This window comes from Daucus carota, chromosome 6 (genome assembly GCF_001625215.2).
Source record: "Daucus carota subsp. sativus chromosome 6, DH1 v3.0, whole genome shotgun sequence".
Classification (NCBI taxonomy): Eukaryota; Viridiplantae; Streptophyta; class Magnoliopsida; order Apiales; family Apiaceae; genus Daucus; species Daucus carota.
In genome coordinates this window covers 26,579,687-26,607,404 of record NC_030386.2, presented here as the reverse complement: position 1 = coordinate 26,607,404, position 27,718 = coordinate 26,579,687, and the positions used below count along the sequence as shown (strand labels likewise).

Genomic DNA, 27,718 nt, shown 5'->3' with positions numbered 1-27,718 from the left:
GCAGGACTCTTCTTCCTTGTTTTTAGGAGGACGAGCTGGAAGTATATTGGGAGTATATCAGCTATCATTTATCTGCAAATTAAGGGATAAATACGTGCATTATGAAGATAATTACGATCAAGTGGGGATAATTCAAGAATATTCGGATAATCATGCAAGATGAAGGTTTCAAGTGACCTACTTGGAGTGGGATACCGCTAGATGACCACAAGAGGAAGTTGTTTTATCCTAAACTAGAGGGGATAAGAACTTATCTCTTCAGAGTCCAAAATCGAGAACTACATGGGCTTGATCCCTATAAATAGGGTATGTAGGCACCTTGCAAAGGAAACGAACGAATTCGGATTCATTTACTCACAAGTTCTACACTCTAAAAAGAGGCACGTGTAACCTTTGTGACGTACATTTCCGGGCAATTGCAGGACGGAATTCCTCAATTTCGGCCTCGTTGTTTGGTTCTTTGCAAACTCAGCTCTTAAACACATTTGTTTTTTCTTTAGTTTATGTTAACGGTAGCCCCTAAAAGCTAGCCGTATTTTACGTAGTTGTAACGAATATCCCTATAATTGTGCAATATAGTTCTGGGGGTGTTGTATCAATTTCTCTCACAACATATAATATTAATTATATATTTTTATTTAAAAGAAATTAAAATAATTATTTCACTCACATGTTAAAAGAATTTAGAAATGCGTGTGAAATAATTAAACAACGGGCATTTAAAACAAATAGAATGATTAATTTAATTTGTTAATTAAAGGAGTTAATTCTCATTGTCAAATAACATCGTTGTTACCAATTAGACTCGCAAAATTCAGAGACAAGAATTTGTTCCGCTTGACATATATAAGTAGGTCCTAATTTTTGAAGAGATTTTCTTTTGTTAGATTTTCTTGTGGGGAAACTCAGAGAGGCAAGAGCTTGTTTGATTTGACATATACAAGTAAGTCCCAATCTATGAAGAGACTTTTTTCTATAGATTTTCCAGTGACACACGTTACCAACCATATTTTAGGTAGGCAGTGGACTTTTATTAACTACGATCTAACTAATAATAGCATGTGTATGTACGAAAATCTACACCAATAAATTTTACTCCCTCTATCCCACTTTAATTATCACATTTTATTTTTTTGTCAAATTGACTAATTTTTAACCAAAGATTATAAGTCACTATTTCACTCTCTTAAAAAACTGAAAATTACATCTTAAATTAGATTAAAAATTATTTCCGTTGACACATATTTTATAATTTTTTCAATTGATAAAATATTAATAAATCCCGGTCAAACTTTGGTCAATTTGACTGGCACAAAACCAAAGGTGACAATTAAAATGGGACGGAGGGAGTATTATTTGCCAGATTTTTATAAATTTTTTGTGGTGATTTGAAGTTGTATTAAGTGAATCTGTAAACTGGTCTCTAAATAAGGAAAATGCTAAGTACCTCAAGTTCTCAATTTTTTTTCCCAAATCTATGTGGTAATATATAATTGGCTACACTTATACTAATAAATAATGAGACTTTTGTATGCACATAAACCATCCAACTAAAATTCGCCACATGTCACTCACGTTATTTGGGGAAAAAAATTAGAGACAATTTTGGAATTCCTAGCATTACCCCTCTAATGAGCATGATCGTTGTTTGGGGAAAAAAATGAGGACAATTTTGGAATCCCTAGGATTACCCCTCTAAGGAACATGATCGTGATGGAAATGGTAACGTTGATAATTAGCGATGATGATTGCGGAGACTTTTTTGTTTAGTGGAGGGCTATATGTAAATGTTTTGATTTTGATACTGATATTGGGGTTAAGTGGTGGTTTGTGTTGGCGTCTAAGAGCAAGTCCAACAGCTGCCCTATTTAGTGTCATAAGTCATAATATAGGGCATTTGATGAAAAAATTTGATCCAACAATGTCCTAGTGATGCCCTATATCACTAGGACAACCCATTCAAGCCCTATTTTTGAGGCACTCTCTCTCCTTGCCCTATCCCATATTTTATAATAAATTCTTATCAACACTCTCTTTCTCTCTCTATTTTATATTATGTTTTAATGATGAAAGTGAACTTTTAATAATAAAATATTAAACATATAGTGAAAATAAGGCACATTGTTGGAGTTGAAGTTAGTAGAATATGTCCTAAACTACTAGGACATAATTTTTTATATTATATTTAGGGCTCCAACTAGGACACTGTTGGACTTGCTCTAAGTTTGATGACTTAAGGTGATGAAATTTTTTGTTTCGATTTTGATGATTTTTACTTGAGATTAGTGATTTTTATTTAACCCGTGGTCATTTTTTGATATTGGCCGAAAGTGGTAGTCTGATAAAAAAATTATTATAGTTGAATATGAGAATGGAAGACAAGATTAATGAGTGATGAGAAATTGAGGGGCGGAAATAAAGGGGGTGTTTGTTTCCGGCTTATAAGCCGGGCTTCTGGTTTATAAGTTAGAAGCACTTATTTGTACCGTTTGTGTAAAAAGTTAAGAAGCACTTATAAAAAGTTAAGAATGCTAGCTTTTGTTTCAGGACTTCTGCTTATTTCCCAAACACTTTAATCACTTATAAGTCTTAACTTACTTCTAACTTCTACTCCACTTTTTTATTTTAAGCAAGAAGCACTTGTTTTAAGCTCACCCAAACGGCCCCAAAGACAAGTCATGTAAAATGAGTCAATAGTCACTACTAGTATTAGATTTTCATATTAATTTAATTACGATTCTCATTAAAGTAAACTTTTATGTATGTACATATTTTTGATGATATATACGTATACAGATAAATCATCTCTATCATATTTCTTGACTTCCCGTTAGTATTTCTTGTATGCATGTTTGAGAATGAGAATTTTGTTTAAATACACAAAATTGGTGAACATAAAATTTTGAGATTTGATCGGAGAAATGAGCTTGTGGATTTTAAGATTCAAAATAGCAAATTTTATTGAATCAATCAGTGATTATATATGAAGACATGGCTAAAAAAGGCATTAAATTAGAACAAACAAGAAATACGAGAGTAAAAAGTAGGCATGAACATCATGCGGTCCGAATAATTTTTGAATCAAATCAAACGGAAAATTTCTCATCCAGTTAGACCAGTACAATTTGAACCATTTTTCTTATCAAATTACTCCAACATCGATTTGGCAAAAATAAATTCAATAGTATCAGTTAACAACAAATCACAGTTTTTCTGAAACGAAAATAATCTCATAATGTTAATTGAGACAGCTTGGATTGGTACGTAGAAAAATTAAAAGAATTAATATACTTACATAAATATCGGACCATCCAGTAGAGTAAGATCTGTCCACCTAACCGGGGGTTAGCTAGGAGCTGCCCATCGGGGGTTAGCCGGGGGCCGCTCTATCCGAGGTAGTCAGCCACCGTTATTGGCATCGGCTGTTTGCATGCCAATAATGAGTCTAAGTACAAAAAGTCTAAATTTAATCTAGGAATCAAATATTAAATTTTTAATAATCGTTTGGTTGATATTGAGTCCACGTACAAAAGCTTTAAAATTTTGTTATTATTTATGAATATCAATGCTACGTATTCCAAATTTTGATGTACACACAAGAGTTTTATTATTATTATTGGAAGTGAAACCAAACAAATAATATCAATTAGGATTTGAAAAAAAATTGAAAATAATTTTTTTGGAGTTTCTATTTTTCCATTGTTTATTTTGTTAAAAAAATATCCGTGACATTCACTATTTTCCTGTATGTATTTCCTTCCAATACAGTTCTAAATTCTATCCGCCTGTAACATAGGACATAAATTTGGTAAGTACTACTTTAATTTGCTTGGTTAGAGAATTAATCCGGATTTATATATAAAAAAAAAGATAATAGATATTTAAATATGTTTCTATATTTTTCTCGAATTCCAAATATCATCTTATTGTTTGATATATCAAATGCAAATGAACTCTAGCATCAATAACCCCAATCAAATCATGTGAGAATATTTCTGGATTTTATTTTTTGATAACTTAGCCATATTCTTAAATTAATCAGCCAAAAAATAACCATGATTTGTTCAATCATTAGAATATTGCATTTTTGTCTCTACATCTACTAACTCACACTCGAAAATGATTAAACTATGTTATAGTAACACTATATAAGGAGATGCACCAAACCAGAAACTAGAGCGGTAGCACCAAAATTAAATCATGCAAACCGATCATATTTCTTTGCTTCCAAATATTCTACATTCTACTCCTGCCATGACAATCATCTTCTTCTTTCTTTCATTACTAGCTTTCTTTCTGAAATTTATCTCGTCTCGTAAACCATACCCTCCGGGGCCCAAAGGCTGGCCCATCATCGGCAACATGTTGATGATGGACACGCTAACTCACCGTGGACTGGCTAAACTCGCCGCTCAGTACGGGGGCCTCGTGCACCTCCGTATGGGCTTCCTCCACATGGTCACAGTTTCGACTCCCGATATGGCCCGAGAGGTCCTTCAAGTTCAGGATAATATTTTTTCTAACCGTCCCGCTACGATGAATATTAGCTATCTTACTTATAACCGCGCTGATATGGCGTTCGCAAATTACGGCCCTTTTTGGCGCCAAATGCGAAAAATATCGGTGATGAAGTTGTTTAGTCGTCGACGGGCCGAGTCGTGGGACTCGGTCCGTGACGAGGTCGATGACATGGTGAGTAACGTGGTGTATCATGCGGGGCTTTCGGTTAATGTTGGGGAGCTGGTTTTCGGGCTCACTCGCAACATCGTTTACAGGGCGGCTTTCGGGTCCGTATCGCGTCATGGTCAAGATGATTTCATCAAGATCTTGCAGGAGTTTTCGAAACTGTTTGGTGCTTTTAATATATGTGATTTTGTTCCCGGGCTGACCTGGCTAGACCCGCAGGGGTTTAAGGTTCGGCTTGTCAAGGCTCGGGCTTCTCTCGATGGGTTCATCGACTCGATTCTTGATGAACACATAGCGAACAAGAAGAGTGGCGCTGTTGATGAGGCGAATAGTGATATGGTATATGAGTTACTGGATTTCTATGGTGAAGATCAAGTTAAAGTTAACCATTTTGATGATATTAACAGCTCCGTGAGGCTCACAAGAGATAATATCAAAGCCATTATCATGGTAAGTATCTTCTTTGATAAAGCATTAGAATAGTTTGAATATCAATAATTAATCGAGTTTGTTGTTTAAAATAAAATTGTGAATGCTATTATAAGTTGTCCAAATAGGGATTGTGAACGAAGTTTCTGGTCTGTTATCTAAATAGGGGAATGGTACTACTGGTTGGTGAACTTCAGATTATAAAATTCACCTAAGAAAGCTCAAATCATATGAAAAGGACAGTGTAACTCTTTTTTAATTTTCTATATGAAGATAATTTGTAGATTAATCGACAAAAGATCATAATGGTCGCTTCTATAATTGCCAGATACTTTCCTGATATGGTTAAATGGCATTTTCAGGACGTAATGTTTGGGGGGACGGAGACAGTTGCGTCTGCAATTGAGTGGGCAATGTCAGAACTAATGCGGAGTCCTGGAGACCTTAAAAGGGTTCAACAAGAGCTCCTGGATGTGGTTGGGCTTCACCGTCGTGTAGAAGAAAGTGACTTTGACAAGCTAACTTACTTCAAATGTTGTATCAAGGAGACTCTGAGGCTCCACCCGCCCATTCCATTATTTCTTCACGAGACGGCCCAAGATGCTGTGGTGGCTGGATATCACATTCCGGCTAAGTCTCGGGTAATGATCAACTCATGGGCTATTAACCGAGACCCAAACTCGTGGGATGAGCCAGAGGAGTTTAAACCATCCAGGTTTCTGAAAGAAGGAATGCCTGACTTTAAGGGGAGCCACTTTGACTTCATACCATTTGGATCGGGTCGAAGGTCTTGTCCCGGTATGCAACTGGGACTTTATGCATTTGAGATGGCTGTGGCTCACCTTCTGCATTGTTTCAACTGGGAATTGCCTGATGGCATGAAGCCTAATGAAGTGGACACTGATGACGTGTTTGGACTTACTGCTCCTAGAGCCACAAGACTTGTGGCAGTTCCAACTCCACGCCTGTTGTGTCCCATTTCTTAATGTACGGAAATCCCTGTATATTTGCTATTCTGATTTTATACTTCAGTTGGTAAAAATTATCTCTAGTATGATAATATTCAAACTATATGCATGTGATTTGCTTTCTGACTTTTGCGAATTGTAATCAATTTAGTAATCCTATCAAGACATTGCGCGTAAATTTTTTCATAAATGTTACTCCCTCCGTCCCTCCCAATTCTTATCGTTTGGGTTGGGCACGGAGGTTAAGAAATATGTATAAAGTAATGGAAAAGACAAAGAAAAGTGGGTGAAGTGGTGGGACCCATTGATTTTTAATGTATAAAAAGAAGATAGTGGAGTAAAAGTAGTGTGAAAAGGAAAGAAAAGTGAAGAAGTGGTGGGACCATGGACTATTTTGGGTAAGTTTTGAAATGTAAAGAATTGGTGGGACATTCCAAAAAGGAAAGTGTAAAGAAATGGAGGGGACGGAGGGAGTATCATCATATTGAAGCATACTCTCAATCACACTCATTGCAGCTCAAGTGACAGCTTTTCGACGGCTCAATAAGAGTTAACGTCCCCGAGAATTAACCAGAATCACAATAGCCTACAAGCTGCAGCATTAGAAGTAAACTTTTCAATTATTTGTCATTTCAGTTAAGTAAGGGTAGTCTAAATATTCATTGCTTCCCTCTGTTCTGTGGTTGTAAGCTGTCAGCCTGTCACTGTATGTTTCTTTTTTTCTTTAATAAGTTAATATTCTTGATCTTCACTTAAACAAGTTATCTGAGTATCTGAACCAAATCTAGAATTGCATAATCCCCACATGGCGAATAATTGTATATGACTATTGATCTAGCTAGCTTATAAGAAACGGAACTATTGATGAGAATATTGGAGATGAAGTTTTATGTCTAATATCGCGTCTCGATTCTATTAAACAGGCCAGTGAATACAGGGATTGTGTGTGTAACGCCCAGTCCCACATCGAGAATTGTGAAGATTTTAGTTCAGTTTATAAGCATAAGCACGACCAATTTTACCGACAAATCATGATATTTTTTGACACCTGTGGTGCCCTTGTTTATTCAAGTTATTGGCAATTTCGCAGGATAATTGCCAAAAACCTTTTATTTCTGTGCTAAGACTCGGGATTTGACATCGTATTAATGCAGTTAACATGTGTTGCATGATCAACATTAGTGGTATTTCATGATGAGGATGAATCCAATGTCAACCATTCTAATTCTAATTCTAATGATATTAATGACCGTTAGCCTTTGTTAATCTAACCTTGCATCTCAAATGTTTTTTATTTTCTTTTTTTAATTGGTCTCAAATGTTAATGCTTCTGTCAAAAAAAAATAAAAATGTTAATGCTGCTTTTGAATTTGTTTTGCTACTATATCGAGCAGTTTGAATTAGTCAGCTACTGGTGTCGTGTTTGTAGGAGGCGATAAACGTGGAGTAGTAGAGTTTATTCAGGTAATCACTTAAATCACGTCCTAGTTTTTAGCTTTCCAGTTTTAGAGTCTTTCATCTACTTATGCAATGTCTAAGTAAAAAAAATTTCTTTCTCGATTTGTGTCAAAATAGTTATCGATGGAGATGAACAAAGGTAAAGCGATGTTGGCCTTGACACCAGTGATGGAGATGAACATAGATGAACCAGGGTTAATCGGTTTTAGTTACCCAATGTTGACGAGAAGTAATTATACAGCTTGGTCTCTAAAAATGAAAGCGTTTATGCAAGCTCAAGGGGTCTGGAGTGCGGTGGAACCAAATGATCCAAATATACAGGTGGAAGAAAAAAAAGATAATGTCGCTATGGCCATGATATATCAAGGAATACCTGACGATGTTTTACTTGCACTAGCAGAGAAACAGACAGCAAAAGAGGCCTGGGAGGCTATAAAGACTATTTACCAAGGTGTTGAGCGAGTAAAGCAGGCAAGGATTCAAACACTGATATCTGAGTTTGAATCGATGAGCATGAAAGATAATGAACTGATTGATGACTTTTATATGAGGTTAATGGGGCTTGTGACGAATATACGAGCATTGGGAGAAGAAATGGGAGAGTCTTATGTTGTAAAGAAGCTACTACGTGCAGTCCCCAGGAAATTTTTACAAATCATATCTGCCATGGAACAATTTTGCAACCTAGAGACTATGACTGTGGAAGAAGCAGTAGGTTTCCTCAAAGCATACGAAGAGAGATTGAAGGGAAAGGTAGAGCAAAATGAAAGGCAGCTAATGCTTACAGAGGAAGAGTGGACAAAGCGTGAAGGCGATGAAGGAAAACTTTTACTTACTCGAGAAGAATGGTTGAGGGGATCAAACAGAGGAGGCCTTGACGGACGATCATCCTTCAAGAGTCGTGGAGGACGTGATAGAAGTAAAGTCAGATGTTATAAGTGTAACATCTATGGACATTATGCTCATGAATGTTAAAGATGACGAGCCTGCCCTACGACTAGCAAAAGTGTGAGAAAAGCGAGCAGGCTCTCCAGGAGGTGTACTGCATTCCAAGTGTACTTGATAATATTATTAGTCCTGGGCAAATGTATGAGGAGGGAAACAGAGTTATTTCTATTTTGATAATTTTTGAACTATATGCATATGTTTTGCTTTCTGACTGTTTGTGAGTTGTATTCAATTTAGTCCTCATATCAAGACATTGATTAAATCTGTTCATGAAAGTTATCATTTACCTCCTTGCTGAACGTCTTATGTTGAAGCATATGGCAAACTCAGACCTTCATCTCATTATTAGTTCTCACAAACACTTATTGATGATCAAATGACAGTTCTTCGACGGCTCAATAATAGTTAATGTCCCCCAGAATTAATCTGAATCACAATATCAGAAAGCTGCAGCATTAGAAGTAAACTTTCCAATTGTTTGTCACTTCAGTTAAGTAAGTCTAGTTTAAATATTCATTGCTTTCCTCTGATATTTGGTTGTAAGCTGTCAATGTATTTTTCTTTAAGAATTTAAATATCTTGATCTTCACTTAAACAAGTTATCTGAGTATCTAAGCCAAATATATGCTACAAATGTCCAATCCCTAAGCAGAGGATAATTGCTAGAAATTCTGGATTCTTAGTCATACACTATGCTCATGCTTATTCCAATGTTGAACAACATCCTGGATGAAATATCTTATGAATTCAATAAAGACAAGGTTAACATCTAAGTTCCAGTTTACCTGTTAACCTAAATGGAGATGCTTTGCCAATATACTGAAAAGGCTTAATGGGCGGTGTATACAGAGGACCTCATTGTCTTTTTGAAACAAAAGCCTCTTTGCAAAGCAAATTCTATCTACAGATGTGACCGATGATGAAATCTACATATGTGACCGATAAAATCATCCAATTCTCTGCGACTATCACCTCCTTTAGCCACCGAACCCTTGACAGCAGTCCCCAACTCCACGGCCCTCCTCCTTATCTCTTCACCTCCTTTTGAAGCCATCAACTCTTTAACAGCTTTTTCAATCGTTATTGACTCCACCACCTCGTCACAACATGTCCAATCCTTGACAACCACGCCAATTTTAAGAACTTCAGTCACTAACAAGGCATTGTGGGGCTGGTCAGAATGCATAGGCCATGTTGCCATAGGCACCCCCATTGTTATACTTTCCATGCACGAATTCCATCCACAATGACTCATAAATCCTCCTGTCGACACATGAGCCAGAATCTCTAACTGAGGCGCCCAATCTCTCAGTATAATCCCCTGCCCTTTTTCTCCTATTCTTTCTTCATAGCCCTTTGGCAATTGACATACTCTGACCTTCCCGGTAAATATATCTCCTTTGTCAGCATCTTGCAAAACCCATACAAATTTTTGTCCACTGTTTTCTAGACCAACCGCAAGGGCGTAGATTTGTTCATCTGTTAAACTAGTCGTTGTTCCAAAAGAAACATATATTACAGAATTACGGGCTTGATTGTCCAGCCACTTCAAGCAGTCGTGGCGTTGCTCATCACCTGATTTCTTGCAAATCTCAACGGGGTTGAAAGGACCGATAGCCCATTGCTTTGCATTTACTTTAGCCAGTACATCAAGAAACGGAGCTTCAATTTCTCTGCATGTATCAAACAGCACACCCGAACTATATTTGTGGTACTTCTTCTGCCTATTTATAAGTCCCATCATTTCCAAAGTCATGGTAGCTCCTCTTCGAGGTAGTTTTCGTGCAGTTTTCATCCTCAATCCCCAGAGGCTTCCCCACAATTTCTGCATAGTAACACGCGACCAAGAAAGCAGAGACAGGCTGAAAAGAATAGGCCTCAACGTTTGACATCGAAACCACATCTTGAACAACAGAAGGAATAAACGAGTCATGAATAACAATCACCCTTCTGGCAGTTGAAGCCAGAAGTGCAACAAGAGCAGCCACAGGCTCTCGGAGGAGCACTGCAGCATCGAAAGAGGGTTGAAGGTGAGACGGGAATTTCATCGTGGCGTGTGGATTGGGAGGAGGGGAAATGAATGCAGGTGTTGGGACTTGATGGAAGTGAATCATGTGGGTCGTGTCTGATATTGCCACCCCTGTCCAACCCTGGACTCGAATTCTAGCCTGGAGACAATGAGTGGTGGTGGCAACGTAGTGAACAGGAATATTGTAGGCCGAGACGAGGCGAGAGAGGTGGAGGAGCTGGTTTAGATGGCCTTGTGCAGGAAAAGGGACCACACTACAACTACACTTTTTTCACTTTCATTTGCTGGCCTCTCTGGCTCTGCCATTTCTTGCACACAAGCTTTTTCCTGTGGTGCACTATAGGAGCAGTGAGATTAATACCAGTTGATTAAATATTTATGCTGATTAAAATATTTGTACTTTTCTTTTCTGAGATTAAGAGATGATTACACTTCCAGTTCATGTACATAAAACAAATATGTCGTCACTGCAAACGTTACAAAATGTGAATGGTTTAAATTTGAGTGCTTTGCAGTTTGACGGAGATTATTCGCGGAGCATCTTGGATGGGATGGTTAACTAAATTAAATAGGTAAGATATTATGTAAAACTAGCCTATAACCCGTGCAAAGCACGGGTGACCATATAATTTTAATTTTATTAATTTTCAAGCTTAATATCATTTTATTATGTTTTTTTATTATTTTCTTTTTTGAAATATTAGTGTTTTATTTTATTAGTGTTTTATTATAATTAAATAAAATGATATTAAATTTTATTAATCGATTGGTTATATTCCCTTTTGAAAGTTTGTCTTGTACAATATTTTTATATATTATAAAATAATAGTATGTACATTTAATATTTTTATTTTTCAGCATGCGCTAAACTCTAAAGTGTGGTTGTGTCGAGAAATGAATAAGTGTAGTTGTGTTGAGAATTGAATTTTGCATTAGACAATAACTCTTAATGATTGATCACAATTAATCAAAGCCTGATATACTTACTTGTCCATAGCTACTAAATAAAGCACCAACCCGCTTCGGTCACCTGAAATTAAGAGGTTATTACTGCATTTTCTGAAGTTGAAATAACATTTACAAACCATTCAAATGTAAATATATTTACTAATTCGTACTCACATTATGGTCAATATCAGATACATAACGGTGCAACGAATATGTTGGTCTGTTTGAGCCTTAAAAGATTTTCAAACTTATCCGCTTCCTTTCCCGGTTCAAGTTAGTTCTTCTCTGTTAAAACAAAATTCCAAAATTAAGATATAAATCATATTGACATTGTAAGAATATACCTTATGAATGTATAATTTGTTATTCAATATATTTGTTTCGACATCAGAAACAGGAAACCGGGGGCATTGACCAAGAAGAGAAAGTACAAACTCACAAAATGACAGTCTCTACAAGAGGAACATTACAATTTTTTGCAGGAATGTGTTGAAAAAGAAAAAATTCAGTTGGTCAAAAGAAAAGAAAATAAAATGTGGTTTTCGATTTAAAATGAGAAAACTAAAAACTTAATTCAAAAAATAAAAAAAAACATGAATTTCATTGATATTTTAAAGTTATAAATTGCTTGATTTGAAAATATATATTGAGATATATATTACTTTTGAGTAATATTATTTTATTTTATATTCAATTCTAATATACATTTTCATTGCACTATTTAATATAAAAATTCTAAAATTTAATTATGCTTGAACTTTTCTCTAATATAAAAATGAATATCAAGTTAATTTATCAATATTTCAAGTGATACAATTAAGAAGACTGAGAACTATCTAAAAAAATAAAGTACCGTAATTCCGTAAATCTCATATAATCTTGCAAAGGTCACAACGAAAAGAACCCCAACCAATTGGGAAGACCAAGCAAACAAAATACCATACAAACTACTGAGAAAGAGAAACTGAGACCTCAAATACTACCCCTTAACCATACATATATATAATAGCATGCAGGACTACCACTAAACATCAGCCTTAGCAATTTTTGAGATACCAGGCCCAACAAAAGCCATAAACTCGAGCACTTGATCAACTTTCATGAGTTCATTCACCTCCTCCAGAGGGCACTGCACCCTTGACTTAAAGACACCCAGCTTTGGAATGAACTTATCCATACAAATTGACTGCATATAGAAATTGGTTGGCCAGTATGAATAGGCACATGTATTTGTGCTCGCTAATATTCATTTATTATTCTAACAAAATCCTACTGCAATGTGAATATGATTTAGGTAGTTAAGCTTACCTCTTTCAGTTTTTTATTCGCCTCTTTGTTTGTATTTTGCGTTCAGCTACTAAGCTCTCGGCGATCTGCAACATCTCCAGCACATTTCCAACAACATCTGCAGTAGTTTTGTAGTTCACTATTTCTTGCCTATTGGAATACTGTAGGTAGAAAGTTTTCCCTCGGACCTGAGCCGCTTCAGCCTATTAAACCAAAACAAAAAGAAACATGTACACAGATTAGTTAACAACAAATATTATCAAGCATTAATACAATTAAAAGGGGCTAGGTGACTAAGCCAAACGGAAGAGAATGAGAAAACTGATGCACGCTTACAAATTCAATAAAAGCTTGGTTTCGGTTGGCTCCAATATTACACTTGGTGTTGACAACTTTACCAAATGGTTTACCAAGTTCAATCAGTTCCTCCTCAGTGCACTCTCATGGAAAATTCCTCAGATGCAGGACCTTGGACGGAGGTTGTGTGTTTGAGCAGTTTTAAGGCCTATAAGAATTAAACAAAAAACATATAGAGGTTGCCAGTGTGATGTAGTTTTATTGCTAAAAAACACAGGAGTGGTAAATAACAGCACTGAGACCATCACAATCGTCAGTGAAACAAGGATAAGCAACAACTCTAGACTGATATCTATCATCGTATTTTAAAAGAAGGCGATTTCAAGATACCATGCATTCAGTGAATAATAAAATGGTATTAGAGTTACCTTCATTGGTTTAACGCAGACACGAATTTAAACTACTCGAAACAGATGACATAACACTGCAACAAAAAACAAATTAGTTAATACACTTTGTCCCCTTTATCAAAAACTATTATAAATATAACATCCTCTTCTACTCTATAAAACCAAACTATCATATTAAAACGTATAAAAAAGAAAAAAGACAAATCCGCTTATCAATATACTGTAAAATTATGTACCGAAATTATCGATAAACAAACCTGTCTTACAGCCAAATAAATTGTAATCGTCCGCCGTCCAAGTAAAGTGACTAAGAATTTGTGAATTAGAAGCATCAAATAGTGACAAGATACCTAATAATAAGATCTCTAACAACGCGCAAGCATATACATATAAGATCTGTATGAATTTCAATTTCACAAATACGTGGATAGATACAATAAGAGATACAAAGAATCGGGGAAACAGAAGGAGCAATAAGCACTATTACCTTTGTAGACTGACGATGAAGCTAATTTTGCCCCTATATTCGAATATCTAGGGTTTGGATACCTCAATATAGTGGATGCACATTTCGTGTTCATGGTCAAGGCTGATTTTCGTTAATAGAAAATAAAAGGAAAAAATGTGATATTAAAATACTCTTGAAACCGTCCATGTCAGGCATATGGACATCACTGATAACTAAGTCAAACTTGTCCTTGTTTTCCCTTAACATCTGCAATGCCACTACTGCTTGACTCGTGGTCGTTACTGCCAACAAAACAAATGCCATAAATATACCTAAAGCGATAAACTTTACTAAAGCCACGAAAGGGAAACCAGAACATAAAAACAAACAAATCCACATTGTGACAAACATAAAGTAACTAAATCAATACCGGTCTACAACATATAAACATCTGAAGCATGCATTTGTGATGAACTCAAGTTGCATATTAGTAGAACAGCAAACAGAAAGCTCACAAAAAAGCACAATTTATTTTGAAGTTGTACAGATTATCATAACTCACTGAACTGAAAACAATCATAGTATCATCCAAATCAAATTCTCTTGGTGGAATCCTAGAAGTAAATTCTCAAACAGATTGGCAGGAAAAAAGAAGAAGCAAGAGCAATTAAATATCCAGGAAGAACAAGTAAAATCTGGAAAAAAATAATAAATAAAGTTGAAAGCAGAAAGCTTTGAGCTTTAATTTGAAAGATGAAAACCCAGAAAGAAACCATTGTACTGGCAGCGCCTGAGCAAAGTATCCAAGAGTCTAAGACAAGTGGGGTCATCATCAACAGCAAGAACTCTCATGCCCACAGGGAACTGCTCTTTTTCACCATCAATTTTGTCATCTACTGTCATTCTTGCAGAGGCAGAGGATGAAGATTATCAAGACAAAGATTTGGTATTTATCAAGAAAAGAATGGAGATAAAAAGAGAATGTTGTAATAAAGGAGAGAGTCAGAGGGGTAATTAGATAGTTGTGATTGGCTACATAAAAGGAGAGACATTTGCTTTTATAGCAAGAGAATGGAATCATAACACCTTTTGTCCGGAGTGGATACTGCAACTTCCCACCCCACTCTGTCTTTTACTTTTTTATTCCATACATTTATCACCTAATTATGTTCATTATTCTATGCTGCTAATTTTGTTAACATTTGCTTTACCTTTTTCAAGTCCTTACCAATTTCTTATTTAGAAAATGTCAGTTATTTCAAAAATTGTTTCCAAAATTTCACACAAATTTTAGTGATAATGAGTGTTTGGCTCCTCACAATAATAATAATAATAATAATAATAATAATAATAATAATAATAATAATAATAATAATAATGTGATCCTTCTTATACACATAATCATCCAATTAAAATTAATTATATATTTACCCCGTTATCTGGAGTTGGTGCCACTGCTTTACCCCTAAGATTACATAGAACACATACAAATAGTACACTACTAAACTCCAACCGAATTGACAAAAAAGTAAGCCCGTGAGGATTTTAAAAACCTCATCAACATATCAATATCAGAACACAGATCTCTACTTCAGGTTAGAAACACTTTCACATGTTTCAATGACTATTTAAACACTTATAGTTTCAAAAGTGATATACCTAAATTGGACACAACACTATTAATGATTCTTCAGAAACCCGACAAATCATTTATTTTGTCATGTAAACAATACAAAGACACGAGATGCTTTAATCACGAAAAAGAAACAAAGGGTAGAAAACCTAATATGAAGCTCTTACCTTACAACCAAATGGCAATACGCGTTTCTTTGGAAGATATTTGAGCCACAAAGCCTTAGCTTCAGTATCAGGGTCAAGGCCAGACTTTTCATCACCACCAAAATAGGTAGCATAAATTCGATCTTCAGGTAATTTGTACACCTGATATCAGTAACCGTTAAGAAACTAATGTCTCGATTTTTGCTCATATATTATATATTGTAGCTCAATTTGTTAACCAAAAAACATTAGAACATGCCTTGGTGAGAAGCTCCCATGCCCACGAGAGGAGCAATTACCAAGCATCTCAAAGAAAGTGTGGTGATAAGTATCTTTACGAACATCATCCAAATCATTATGTTTCCCACCCGCTCTTATACACTTCTGTGTATTGCAAGCACGTGTTAGCTTACTCAGCTGAGTGTTGGGATCAGCAGTTCCTAAAAAGATAGGCTTGTATTGATTCATCCCTGCAACAGAACACCCAATATAAACCATCAAATAACAATTCAACACTCTAATCACCTAAAAACCTGTCAAAATAATCCAAACACTTCACCGCATAATCTTCAAAATACTATAACAGAAAAATAGACATCAATAAAACACTAAACTATAGATTTAAAATATATAAATAAACTTCGAATATATATATAACTCTCACCATTCCTATATAGTAAAAATCCATCAATTCAACCTCAATTTAAATGGCGAATAACAATTCACAACTGTCGATAAAAACATCACTGAATACTTTTCAACATGCTGAAACAGTAAACAGCTGGCTATGAACCTTAAAACTTTACTACAAAGATCACAAACACCACAAATTGCAACACTATCAAACAGTAAAAACCAATAAATTACCACAGTAAAACCAGAATCACTTGAAAAACATCACGCACAACAGACCTGCGTTAGCGAAGAGCAGAGTAGGATCATTGTGAGGAACAACAGGGCTTGATTTCCAATTAACATGCTGCTTATCTTCGAAAAACTTGATAAAAGTGTCGCGAACTCGATTCGCGGGCCACTCGATTTCTTCGGAGCCCATGGAATCGGTGATTGGAGATTGCGAAGCGCGGCGGAGAAAAGCCCTAATCGGGAAGCAAAACTACGTCGGAGAGAGGGGAAGTGATATGAGAGAATGAGGTGGAGGCGCTGAAGTGAAACTACAGGGTCTGCTTAAAAGATGAGTGTATCTTATGAAATTTGTAGTATTTGTTTTTGTTTATAAAACTAATACTATTAAGAGATAGAATGTTAGCAGGACAGAGAGTTTTAGTATTAGCTTCTGGACGATAAACAAAACGACCAAACCAAAAAATACAAACAAAAAATGGGACTACAAAATATACCTATGTTGGCTTATTATAGTATAGTATAGATAGATTTATTAAATTCATGACATGACATATGTTGTTTATACTAGCTTATAGCCCGTGCAAGGCATGGGTGCTTTTAAATTAGTTATGAATTTTTAAATATATTTTAGATGGTGTGAAATAATTTAATTTACAAAGAATAAATTAAAATTTTTCAGTCAAATAAAAATTTATATTTTAGATTTAACTATTTTTTATTGAAAGTAAAATTATGATAGAATAACGTGATTAAATAAAAAAATTATTTAGCAGCTGCATAAATTCTTCAAATAATTAATTTTAAATTAGGTCAAATATATATATTTTAATGAGAATGTTAAAATATATATTTTTTTACATAATATAATTAAAGGAGGCCTATAAATCCATATATAAACAACCCAATAAACATAGTCAGAATTGTTGTAAATTATATAATTTTTATATGATGTTCGTATAGTTTAGAATTTATCTTAAATTTTAGTTGAATTGAATCCAAAATATAAGTTTTTCATAATTTAAATTTTTTTTTTAAGTTCACTTATATTTGATCGGTAATATTCCTACTGGAAAGTTAATTGCCAACTAAAATCTCAAAAACATATTTGCATTAAGAATACACTGACCATAGGTTTTCAAATGAAATTTACACAATACACTATCATCTGGAGTAATTTACTGACTGATGAGTAAGTACCTAATTTCATTAAGAATTGGTGTATCAATAATTTTGATGTCGCACATATTTAATGCACATATCACATGCTAAACTTTACTTACATGGTTCCTGTTGTTGCTTGTTTTGTTCTTGACGTAGTCTGTACCGTTCTCTACGCCCCTTGTTACGTTCAATTCTCCGTTTTTCATTCATATTATTTGATTCGTCATGCAAATCCATGTCGTTATCTACGAAAAATTGAATAAATCAATATAATTTAGACAAACAGAAAAAATTAATAAAACAAATACATAGCAATTTATCAAATAGCAGTAAAAAAAAGAGAGAAGCTAATTACCTTTGTGAGTTTGGTGGAGAAGTTTGGGAAGGAAAGAACCGTTGCAAACTTTGTTAAGATTGAGGCCAAAAAAAAACACCGGGAGATTTCCAAGTTAAAATCTTTGAAGAAGAAGACGCAAGAATGGGGTTAAGATGAGGCTGATATGAAGTAGTTTATATAGAAGATCTTGACAAATTTTATGTTTCGAAGATTTTGGTTGTAATTTGTTTTTGACTAAAAAAATAAATCATAAACATGCATGCAAGTAGAAGACATAATTTGTCTTGAATTAGGAAAAGGGGTTAAAAATATGTGTTCTAATATAAATGTATTTTATATTAGAATTATTATAATGCGATTTAATAAAAAAAAATCAAAAACACTTGAAAGACAGAACTTGTTTTGGATTCAGAAAATGAATTAAAATGCAAGTAGATATCAGTTGCCTTATAAAACAGATTTAATTTTGTTCTAATCCAACGGTGCTTATTTGTTCAATATACGATCCAACGGATGATAAGCTTTTAGACCAAAGGACCATGCGACCAAATTATCTCTCTTACGCTTATTATATATAAGTAGGTAATAATATTGATGGGTTATATTTTAAATATATAAGAAAATTTTAGCTAATCGATCGCATGTTAAGAAAACGTTTCAAGTTGTTATAAATAGAAAATATTTTTTTAATATGATAATTGATGACGTTAAATTTACTACTGATCTATAATGATTCGACAAATATAGTAATCGATAAAAGTTTGACTAAAATTATAGATAAGATGAGAGATAGTCGGAGTGTGATATTTTCCTGAAATAATTTATATTTTTATTTTTATATGTCAGTCCATTGGTTGAGGGCTGGAATTACTCTACTAATTTTACAAAACAATCTGTTATTAGAGGACTTATAAAATCAAACAAATTATACATGGATCCAGTAGAATAAATGAGAATATGATTTTCAACTATTTTTTAATCAGCGTGCTATTAAGTTTAGAGCAATTTATTTTGATTAAAATAACAATTTACAGTAACATGAATTAGCACTAATATTGTCAAGACTCAAGAGAGTTGGCCCACTTGGACATACAATTACAATAAAGTCATGTTTCAAGTCTTGTCTTCGAAAATAAAATTTACTAATTGACGCGGAAAGTTCAAACCAGTTGAATACTGAGTATTTGAGTTTTTGTGGTATTATTATTCCGGTTCCGAGAAAATTCTAGGTAGTTGGTCCGAACCTCTGGACCGGAGATGACATATTTGTCGCTAGGGGTGGTAATATCAGACCCGACCCGGACTCGTAATCCGATTTACTGAGACAAAATTCGAAAGTGATCAGAAAATCACTCGATTGACACGAAATGAACCCGAAATTAGAATTTTGTTTCTAATAATTTCAATTTTGAGTTTTATTTAATTTTAAGTGATTTTAACTTGATCCGAAATCGACCCGATTGATGACACGAACACGACTTGTTATCCGAAATCGACACCCCTATTTGTCACTAAGAACGGTAAAATACTAAAAGTAAGAAGCCAAGATATCACAAAAGGAAAAAAGAAAATATGTATTCATGGTATAGTTATTGGATTGTATTTTTCTAAAAAGAAAAGGACCGTACCTTATATTCAAAAATGTGAAGTAGGTTCCTTACTTTTAATAAGGTTTCGTTTAAAATTATCTAAATTAATTTTTATATCGTGTTACTAATTTCGATTCAAAAAATAGATGAAAACTATAAATAGATTGATGAAATCCATTATTCTTAGTATCTTCACTCTCACGTTGTTTCTAATGATGATTCTTATAGAAAAAATTGAATCTTTTAACATTTTTATCTATTTTTAAACTAGAGTTAATGACACCAAATATAATTTAATTTTAGTATTTTAAATGAGACTTATTAGAATGAGTGGTCCTACTTGAAATGTTTTGTTCAAGTGGGTAGCCGATTTGATATAAAATTATACATTTCTTATTTATAGTTCATCTATAACAAAATCATATATATAGTATATATTTTTATGGTCGCACTCAAGAGAGAACATATGCTTAAAATAGAATTAACATTCCTCAAAAGGAAGTTTAGCACTCTACGGTGCTCTTGAATTTCATTTTGAAGTTGCCCCATTTCGGCAGCAATGGCAGAAAGCCTGTTTGCAGCATCCATATCCATACGTGCTAATACTCAATTTCTTTGATTTGATGAAGTGAAGACACTTGTCGAGCCATTATTTAGAGAGTGGTAGAGGAATCTCGCCATGCAGTGCGAATTGCATGGCAGGCACAATTCTGACTAGTTCTCCGCATTACTTTTCTGCAGTTGAAGACTATCATGTCTTTTTAATGAAAAACTGGCTGGCTCTGGCGACCTTGCGGAGCAAAAAAAAAATCTCCCCAAATCACACTGCCTGTGTGAAAAAACAAACTTTGCACAACCAGCTTACGTGGAAAAGATTCCATATTCCATGCCAATAGACTCGTGACATCCATGTACTGAGTCGTCAAATGAGCCACGTTAATAAAGCCCAAACTTCTACGCATTGGCCCACAGAGTGTCCCAAGAGGGCCCGAATGAAAGACCCAAGCTTACATGAACCATCAAAGAAAGTCTTACAAATGAAGACTTGGGCCTGTCAAGCCTGCTTTCCTCTATGGAAGCCCACATAAGGGCCAAAACACAACAAGCCTACCCATCATCAAAGCAAGCCCAAGTCCATGCAAGAAGGACCTCATTGTCATGGAAGTCTTTTCCTTACTCCTCAATCTAGTCTAGGATAACGTTTTTTCTGACCAACCCTCGTGGCTTTAGGAATGGGCCCATGAGCTACCTCCTAGGGTATCTTTTCCAGGATTTTTAATCCCAAAACCCAAACCCATTCTATGGCTAAAATTGAGCGTTCTATCGCAAGAATAGGAGTCCATAGGAGGAAAAAAAAAGGATAAAGCACGTCCTTGTACAATGCTTAAGGCTCTCGGCTGAGTAGCAGGAGCAACTTTTAATTTATTATGAGCCCAAACGATGGATTCAATAAGTTCTTGCCAATAACCACGTCCACTGAATAGAAACATTAAACGAAAGACCCATACAAAATGGGCACCTAGCAAGAAAAGCCCATATGCAGATAATGAAGAACCATAAGATTGAATTACTTGGGATGCCTGTGCCCATAAGAGAAAGCGCGACCCTATATTTTACATAGATTTTCAGGATCTAAATCTAAATAAATTTTTTTTGCATCGTCGTGTGTGTTAAAAATAATTACAAAATATAATACATAAATAAGATATTTTTTCATATGCAATTCTGCTGCAAAACCCTAACTAATACTAGAATTAAAGTAAAAGTTGTTAGTGTTCTATGATCAATGTTCAAGATGAAACGTGACCCATGTAATATTATGGCCTCGTAAATTTTACATATAAGCATGTTGTTTTTAAATTTTAATTCATAAGTGCACATATTATGAATACAAGTTTGGAGATATTGTCGGGTGCAGATGCGGTGGATTGATTGTATTAATTTTAATTGTTTTATAATTTGTCTTGTGTTAATAAAAATATGAATGTGATTATCGTTCATATATTCATTTAGTAGATGATATTTGTATTTTATTTATAAAATCAAATATTTTTAGTTTAGTCATATAATACCTTTCTCACTCAACAAAAAATCTGAGCTTCGAACTTTTCCGAAAGACATAAATGACAATGCGAGTGCAATAAATTAATTGAAAGAAAAAAAAAACGAAATCTATCAAAGAACAAAGGAAGCGGCAACGACACCGTATTGCGTACCCGCACCCCCAAGACACAACGACACGCAAGCACAAAACAAGCAGCAGTTAGAAATAAGCGTAGTCGGCTAAACAAGACAAGAGTTTGAGTTTGAGTTCGATCGATCAAAACCAAAAAAAATCCAGAGATAATTTAGGGAAAATCAAAGCCCAGAAACTAACAAATTACTCGCAATTATAATTCAAGATAAAGTATAAGTAAGAGATAAATAACAATGTTGCAAAGGCCTACTCGACGCAGATGTGAGAGCACCGCTATGGGCGCTATCGTTCTCGATCTTCGTCCCGGTCTCGGTATCGGACCCTTCTCTCTCGGTATATCTTTTCACTCTTCTCCTCTATTTTGTAATTTTTATTTATTTGCTTTGTAATTTTGTTTTATTTGAATTCAATTGAATTGACTTTTTTTGTAATTCAATTGGACTTGTGTTGGTTAATGTGGTGGTGTTTGGAGAAGTGTTTATTAAGTTTGATTTTGTTGCAGGTATGCCGATTTGCGAAGCATTTGCTCAAATAGAACAACAGCCTAAAATCTATGATGTTGTTCATGTCAAATATTTTGATGAGGTAGGCTTTATGTTGTGATTATTGTTTCGTGGATTTTAGTTGATTGAAGTGGATTTTGTTTGGCTGTTTATTGTTGATAAGGTGATAATCTTAGGGCAGGAATAGAATTGATCTCTTGTTTGGATATCTGTTTTTTCCGTTAATGTTTCAGGTGTTCGGTTTTCAGAGTTTGAAAGTATCGCGGTTTCTTAGGTTGTCACTTTCTAAATGAAGTATTTGTCATTTTTTGTCGCTTGTCCGCAATTTATTGAGCATGTAATGTAGAATTTTTACTCTGTTCGGGGCTGTTATTTCTTCTTTTTAAAATATTGTTGTTATCTGATACCTTTAAGATTTGATTCCTATTGCTGTTTTAGAACTTCACTATGTGTTTATATTCAGAAGTAGTTTATAAATGGCCATCAAAATGGAATGCATAAGGATTGATGACCATTTTATAGTCTCCACATGTCATCGAATTGAAAGTCGGTTGGTGAAGCATCAGTAGCTATGGTCTGTTCCTTACTTTCTAATATTGTTGCAGGAGCCTTTGAAGTTGGATATCGTTATAAGCTTTCCAGATCATGGATTCCATCTCCGCTTCGATCCTTGGTCACAGGTATTACCTGAATACATGCACCTGGTCATCTGCGTGGTTCAGATGACGTCCCAGTTTTGATTGTTTATTGAAGAATATCTAACTATTTATATGTTCGGCTTATTAGTTGATAGTTGATACTCCCACAAATTGATAGAAAAATATCACTAAACTTACCTAAAATTTATTGAAGTTCTTAAATGTTTCCAAGATCGACTAACAACCTTAGTCCATGATGTGTCAGAGGCTGCGGCTTATTGAAATATTTGATATAAAACGGCTCCAAATGCGTTATGCGACATCCTTGATAGGGTGAGTTTTTATGACCAGTCCCTTTATGTCAAACCTAGATACGTAATACTACTTTTAACTATAATTTTCTATAATTATCATTTCAGAGGGCCGTCAAGTTTAGCTACCTTTATTGCGGTGTATGCTCTTTTTGGGCCTACTTTTCCTGGGATTTATGACAAGGATAGAGGTGTTTACACCCTACTTTATCCGGTATGTTCGATGACTTCTGATCTGTTTCTGTCCACTTATTTGTTTCTCTTTATGTAACGGGAGGGCATTTGATTCCTAAATTTTGTAGGGGCTGTCTTTTGCTTTTCCGATTCCATCACAATACACAGAGTGCTTTCACGATGGAGAAGGTATCATGGCTAATCATATTTTTTTTGCATGTATGGATATTGCAATAAGCTCATATGTTTACCTTGTTCTGTGAAGCTGAATTACCTTTGGAATTCCCTGACGGCACAACTCCTGTTACATGCCGTGTTTGTATATACGACAGTTCTACAGATAGTAAAGTTGGAGTAGGCTCGTTGATGACAAAGGCATCTATCCCTCCCTTACCCACTGGCAGTCTTTACATGGAAGAAGTTCATGTGAAGGTATAATTGTTGCCATAATATCTATTTATACTTTCTTAATATTATTGACTCCAACTGTGATACAGCTGAAGCAATAATTAAGTTTAATTTATTTATCATATTGCTGAACAGCTTGGGGAAGAGATATGGTTTACTGTTAGGGGACAACATATCCCCTTTGGTGCATCCCCACAGGTAAAATCTGTTTAATTGTTAAATATCTAATTGAAATATTATCTTTTGCTTTGCCTGAAAATTAAGTTTAGGCATGCGGTTTGGTGTTTATTCATCCTCCTAAATCAAATGCTCTATCTATCTTCAGTCTCTTTCGTATGTTTAAAATTTATTTGGAATCCACTAAATGCAGGATGTATGGACTGACTTGGGCCGTCCTTGCGGAATCCACCAAAAACAGGTATATCTTAATTGCTAAGTTGTACATCGAAATTGTGCATTCTAAGTATTTAAAATCCTGATTCAGTTTACTTGCAATTATAGCTCTTCTTCTATTACACTTCTTGACATGGAGGCAAATTTGAGAAACTGAATTTTGTTTATCGACAGGTTGACCAGATGGTGATTCATTCGGCATCTGATCCTAGGCCACGGACGACTATCTGCGGGGACTACTTCTACAATTATTTTACCTGTGGATTGGATATCCTATTCGATGGACAGGTACACGTATTCAGCATATTTTTGTTTTATAATTGTCAAATGGTCGTGTATTTTATATAACTTGTAAAGTGTGCATCAATTTCTTATATGCAGACACACAAGATTAAGAAGTTTGTTCTTCATACCAATTTTCCTGGGCATGCAGATTTTAACTCGTACATGAAATGCAATTTTGTTATTTACAGTCCTGATTGTAAGTTTGTTTTCACTTTTCAGCATGTTCTCACTTTTCAGCATGTTTATATCGGTCTTGCTAATTGAGAAACTGACTGGTAATTATTCGTTTTGACCTCCAATCTCTTAGCTGAAAGGAATCAACAAGAAGCGGACCCTTCTAAACACAGAATCACACCCAGCACAAAGTGGGATCAAGTGAAGGTGAACAACTTTATATATAGCTTGAGATTATTACTTAAACACATGGTTTTTGCTTAATTTGCTTGTTAGTGATTGTTGAAATACCATCAAGCTAGCTGTTACTAATTATACGAGTGAGGTAACCAATAAAGTGATTCCAGTCGCTAAGATGTCTGTTAAGTTTATTAATGCAAGTCAGCTATTATTATATTACATTGAAATGGTGGATAATGATCTCTGTTAATAGATCTTGTAGTGTCTAACTGTTTACAAGATCAAGCAAATAGTCCTTATCTTCCATAATTAGATGCCGATGCTAGATTTTAGAGTCCTGTATATTTGTTGACATGTGGCAGCGGTAATGTAACTCTCGTGTACAACACTTGCAATGATATGTATATGTCTTTGTTTACTGGTACTGTATCGTACTTTAAATAAATTTGTTGCTTGCACTGAAAACTAGGGATTTTTTTTTATTATTTCAGAAAATTCGTTTGCACATTTTTAACTGAAATTATATATGTATCACCTTGTTGGAGACCATTGGACCTGAATTTCGTTTATACTGGCATCAGTTTAAAAGTTAAATTTGTAAGTACTTTCTCTGTAGGAAATCCTTGGGGATTGTGGCAGAGGTGCTATTCAAACTCAAGGCTCAGCTAGCAATCCTTTTGGATCTACTTTCGTATATGGTTATCCAAATATTGCATTCGAGGTAAAGAAAAACTGAATTGTTGTTTCCCATTATTTCTTTACTTGGCATGGGGGTTATGATCCGCTCTTACAAGTCTGAGCACTTAAATGCAGTTATTTCATATGTTAATATTATATTGTATATTATAATATTTTAATGTGTAGTATAAAACAGTTTAATATTAACAAAGGTATAAATGACTTATTAGGTCATGAAGAATGGCTACATTGCGACTGTTACCCTGTTCAAATCTTAATGAAATGTTGGTATGTAGCTTTCTTGTGTTCTCTTTTATGCGTTGTTCAAGTATATTTTTTGGGGCTTTGTTTTGCTTTAATGAAGATTTGAGATGCTTTTGAAAATATCTTGGCAGGTTGCTGTTGGGAGGGTTGTACAGTTAAACTGCGGTGGAAGAATGTTGTATATAAACTATCTAATATTCTAATATACTTGTTCCCATGTAAAAAAAGTGCTATCGCTGTAAAGTTCGTAACATGTGATCCGCAATTGAATATACATATAATAGATTATAACTGATTGTCCGTTGCCTTTTCATTATTTGTTTTTCGGTTATCATCAATTAGTGTGTGTGTGTGTTTCTGTTTGTAGCTTGCTGCTGTTGAATTTTGTTCTCTAATGAAGTATTTTCTGAGACCTAGATAGAGTTGAACGCTTTTATTAGGGAAGCGCAGAGGCACAAATGATATAAAAGATGTGAAACTTGATGGTTGAACCCTAATGCATTTTTTGTCCCCATCAAAACTATGATTAGACCTTCATATCTATTAGACTACTACTATAAAGTAAATATACGTGAGATTGTTTAGCTTCCTGCTAATGGAGCACCCTAGGCCATGCAACCCTTCAACTATAGCAGTCTTGTCTGCACCTACCCCTTCTGGTAATGTTCAACATTTTTGCTAGGATTAAGAATGCATGAAGTATGGGACTGAAACATTGAGACATGGGAGTAGATTAGGTGAAAGGCAAATAAGTAATCATTTGGCTTCTGTAAACTTGATTTTATACATAGAAGCGTCAGAGAAGTAGAATTTAATTGTTTTTTCTGTGGGGATCATAATCTCCTATTAGCATTTTCTTACTCCGTTTTGGTTTATGTAAAGTTAGTATTTCATCTTTGTTTACTTTACACAGAGTCTTTGCTAATTTTTTTTTCTTTTGTATTCCTTCGTGATGATTTCTTACCATTGCCATGGCTGACTGATTCTTTTACTTGCCGAGAGAACCTAGTTAACATGTTAGTAATTTTTAATTAAGTGAGATTAAAATGTTTATATCAACGTTATAAGTATGTATGTATACATGTAATAAGTTCATGTTTCCAGCTGCTTCCTGCATAGCTAAGTCTGCTTATATGTGAAAGATCAACTTACATATACTTCAAGAGGATAACCTTTTTTGTTATAATATTTATAATTTAAAATAGACTGATTATAATATTTGAAAAATTAAAGTAGACTGATTAATTGTCATGATAGTAAGAACAAGGTTTCTAGGTTTCGGCGAGTTAGGTTGCAAGAAAATTTCCTCTATAATCTGTACGGAATTTTCTGCCTAGATCAGTCAACTTGTTTTGGCAGTTCTCAGAATTTTGATCGTTGGATTGGCCAAGATGTTGACCAACTATTCTTTACATCAATATCTGAATTCTGAACGGTGGATGTAGTATTTAGAGGTCCGGAAAATCTGATTGTAAGCCCAAACAAACTGATGCTAATATATTATTTTTAATATTGTTGATCTTGTTTCTGGGGTTTGTTGGTTGATTAGCTTCTGTTTGACTCAATTATTTAGATTTGTATTTGAGTTGAATTTTTGAATCAGAATTGCTTTCGGATTCAATTTGGGTTTTGGATTTGAACTTGAACTTTGAAGTGGAATTGTGTTCAGATTTGATTTCGTATATGGCCTTAAATTTATTCTTCATCTGTTTTCTATTCAGTTTCAACCATTTCTCATCATTTATGTCTGGTCTTCAACAGGACTTTTACAGTTTACTATCTAGTACATCTACTAGGTCTTTCTCTTTAGGGGTTTTCGATTCAGGTGTTTTTCATCATGTCTTTGCTTGGCGTTTTTTATTTTGTTTTCCATTC

The 27,718-nt window shown here is 34.6% G+C and overlaps 4 protein-coding genes and 1 pseudogene across 7 annotated transcripts; 3 read left to right on the top strand and 2 right to left on the bottom strand.

Annotated features, from left to right (window-relative positions):
- Positions 1–4,165: 4,165 nt before the first annotated feature.
- On the top strand, positions 4,166–6,209 carry LOC108225223 (cytochrome P450 84A1). The gene is made up of 2 exons (XM_017400050.2): positions 4,166–5,136; positions 5,478–6,209. The coding sequence occupies exons 1-2, from the start codon at positions 4,201–4,203 to the stop codon at positions 6,099–6,101; spliced, it is 1,560 nt and encodes a 519-aa protein (XP_017255539.1). The 5' UTR covers positions 4,166–4,200; the 3' UTR covers positions 6,102–6,209.
- A 1,268-nt stretch (positions 6,210–7,477) lies between these two features.
- Positions 7,478–8,761, top strand: LOC108226405 (uncharacterized). Its single transcript, XM_017401360.2, has 2 exons — positions 7,478–7,547; positions 7,659–8,761. Exon 2 carries the CDS (start codon positions 7,665–7,667, stop codon positions 8,514–8,516), a length of 852 nt encoding a protein of 283 aa, XP_017256849.1. The 5' UTR covers positions 7,478–7,547; positions 7,659–7,664; the 3' UTR covers positions 8,517–8,761.
- Positions 8,762–8,825: 64 nt separating this feature from the next.
- Positions 8,826–10,783, bottom strand: LOC108226161 (zeatin O-glucosyltransferase-like; annotated as a pseudogene).
- A 1,520-nt stretch (positions 10,784–12,303) lies between these two features.
- Positions 12,304–16,937, bottom strand: LOC135147072 (alanine--tRNA ligase-like). 4 transcript variants are annotated; one of them, XM_064079476.1, is made up of 9 exons: positions 16,600–16,932; positions 15,947–16,157; positions 15,709–15,849; positions 14,682–14,812; positions 13,718–14,210; positions 13,479–13,534; positions 13,090–13,258; positions 12,775–12,956; positions 12,304–12,652 (listed from the first exon to the last, which is right to left on the bottom strand). In XM_064079476.1, the coding sequence occupies exons 1-5, from the start codon at positions 16,739–16,741 to the stop codon at positions 14,044–14,046; spliced, it is 792 nt and encodes a 263-aa protein (XP_063935546.1). In that variant the 5' UTR covers positions 16,742–16,932; the 3' UTR covers positions 12,304–12,652; positions 12,775–12,956; positions 13,090–13,258; positions 13,479–13,534; positions 13,718–14,043. The 4 variants fall into 4 exon arrangements, with proteins under 4 accessions (XP_063935546.1, XP_063935548.1, XP_063935545.1 ...); XM_064079478.1 differs by lacking the exon at positions 14,682–14,812 and having other exon boundaries at positions 16,600–16,937; XM_064079475.1 differs by having other exon boundaries at positions 13,479–14,210.
- Positions 16,938–21,871: 4,934 nt separating this feature from the next.
- On the top strand, positions 21,872–26,156 carry LOC108224830 (PHAF1 protein At3g51130). Its single transcript, XM_017399561.2, has 15 exons — positions 21,872–22,168; positions 22,338–22,420; positions 22,944–23,018; positions 23,242–23,309; positions 23,396–23,501; positions 23,590–23,650; positions 23,727–23,893; positions 24,005–24,067; positions 24,240–24,287; positions 24,437–24,550; positions 24,644–24,743; positions 24,855–24,928; positions 25,518–25,622; positions 25,810–25,867; positions 25,975–26,156. The coding sequence occupies exons 1-14, from the start codon at positions 22,069–22,071 to the stop codon at positions 25,855–25,857; spliced, it is 1,212 nt and encodes a 403-aa protein (XP_017255050.1). The 5' UTR covers positions 21,872–22,068; the 3' UTR covers positions 25,858–25,867; positions 25,975–26,156.
- Positions 26,157–27,718: the final 1,562 nt, after the last annotated feature.

What these genes read in the sequence shown, in the direction of transcription:
- LOC108226405 (XM_017401360.2), top strand. Translation starts at nt 7,665, where the DNA reads ATGGAGATGAACAAAGGTAAAGCGATGTTGGCCTTGACACCAGTGATG.
- LOC108225223 (XM_017400050.2), top strand. Translation starts at nt 4,201, where the DNA reads ATGCAAACCGATCATATTTCTTTGCTTCCAAATATTCTACATTCTACT. An exon ending in ATATCAAAGCCATTATCATG is followed by an intron (nt 5,137 to 5,477) that starts GTAAGTATCTTC and finishes TGGCATTTTCAG; the next exon opens with GACGTAATGTTTGGGGGGAC.
- LOC108224830 (XM_017399561.2), top strand. Translation starts at nt 22,069, where the DNA reads ATGTTGCAAAGGCCTACTCGACGCAGATGTGAGAGCACCGCTATGGGC. An exon ending in ATGTCAAATATTTTGATGAG is followed by an intron (nt 22,421 to 22,943) that starts GTAGGCTTTATG and finishes ATATTGTTGCAG; the next exon opens with GAGCCTTTGAAGTTGGATAT. An exon ending in TTTACACCCTACTTTATCCG is followed by an intron (nt 23,502 to 23,589) that starts GTATGTTCGATG and finishes TAAATTTTGTAG; the next exon opens with GGGCTGTCTTTTGCTTTTCC.
- LOC135147072 (XM_064079475.1), bottom strand. Translation starts at nt 16,741, where the DNA reads ATGGGCTCCGAAGAAATCGAGTGGCCCGCGAATCGAGTTCGCGACACT. An exon ending in TCTGCTCTTCGCTAACGCAG is followed by an intron (nt 16,158 to 16,599) that starts GTCTGTTGTGCG and finishes GTTCTGTTGCAG; the next exon opens with GGATGAATCAATACAAGCCT. An exon ending in CATGGGAGCTTCTCACCAAG is followed by an intron (nt 15,850 to 15,946) that starts GCATGTTCTAAT and finishes TACTGATATCAG; the next exon opens with GTGTACAAATTACCTGAAGA.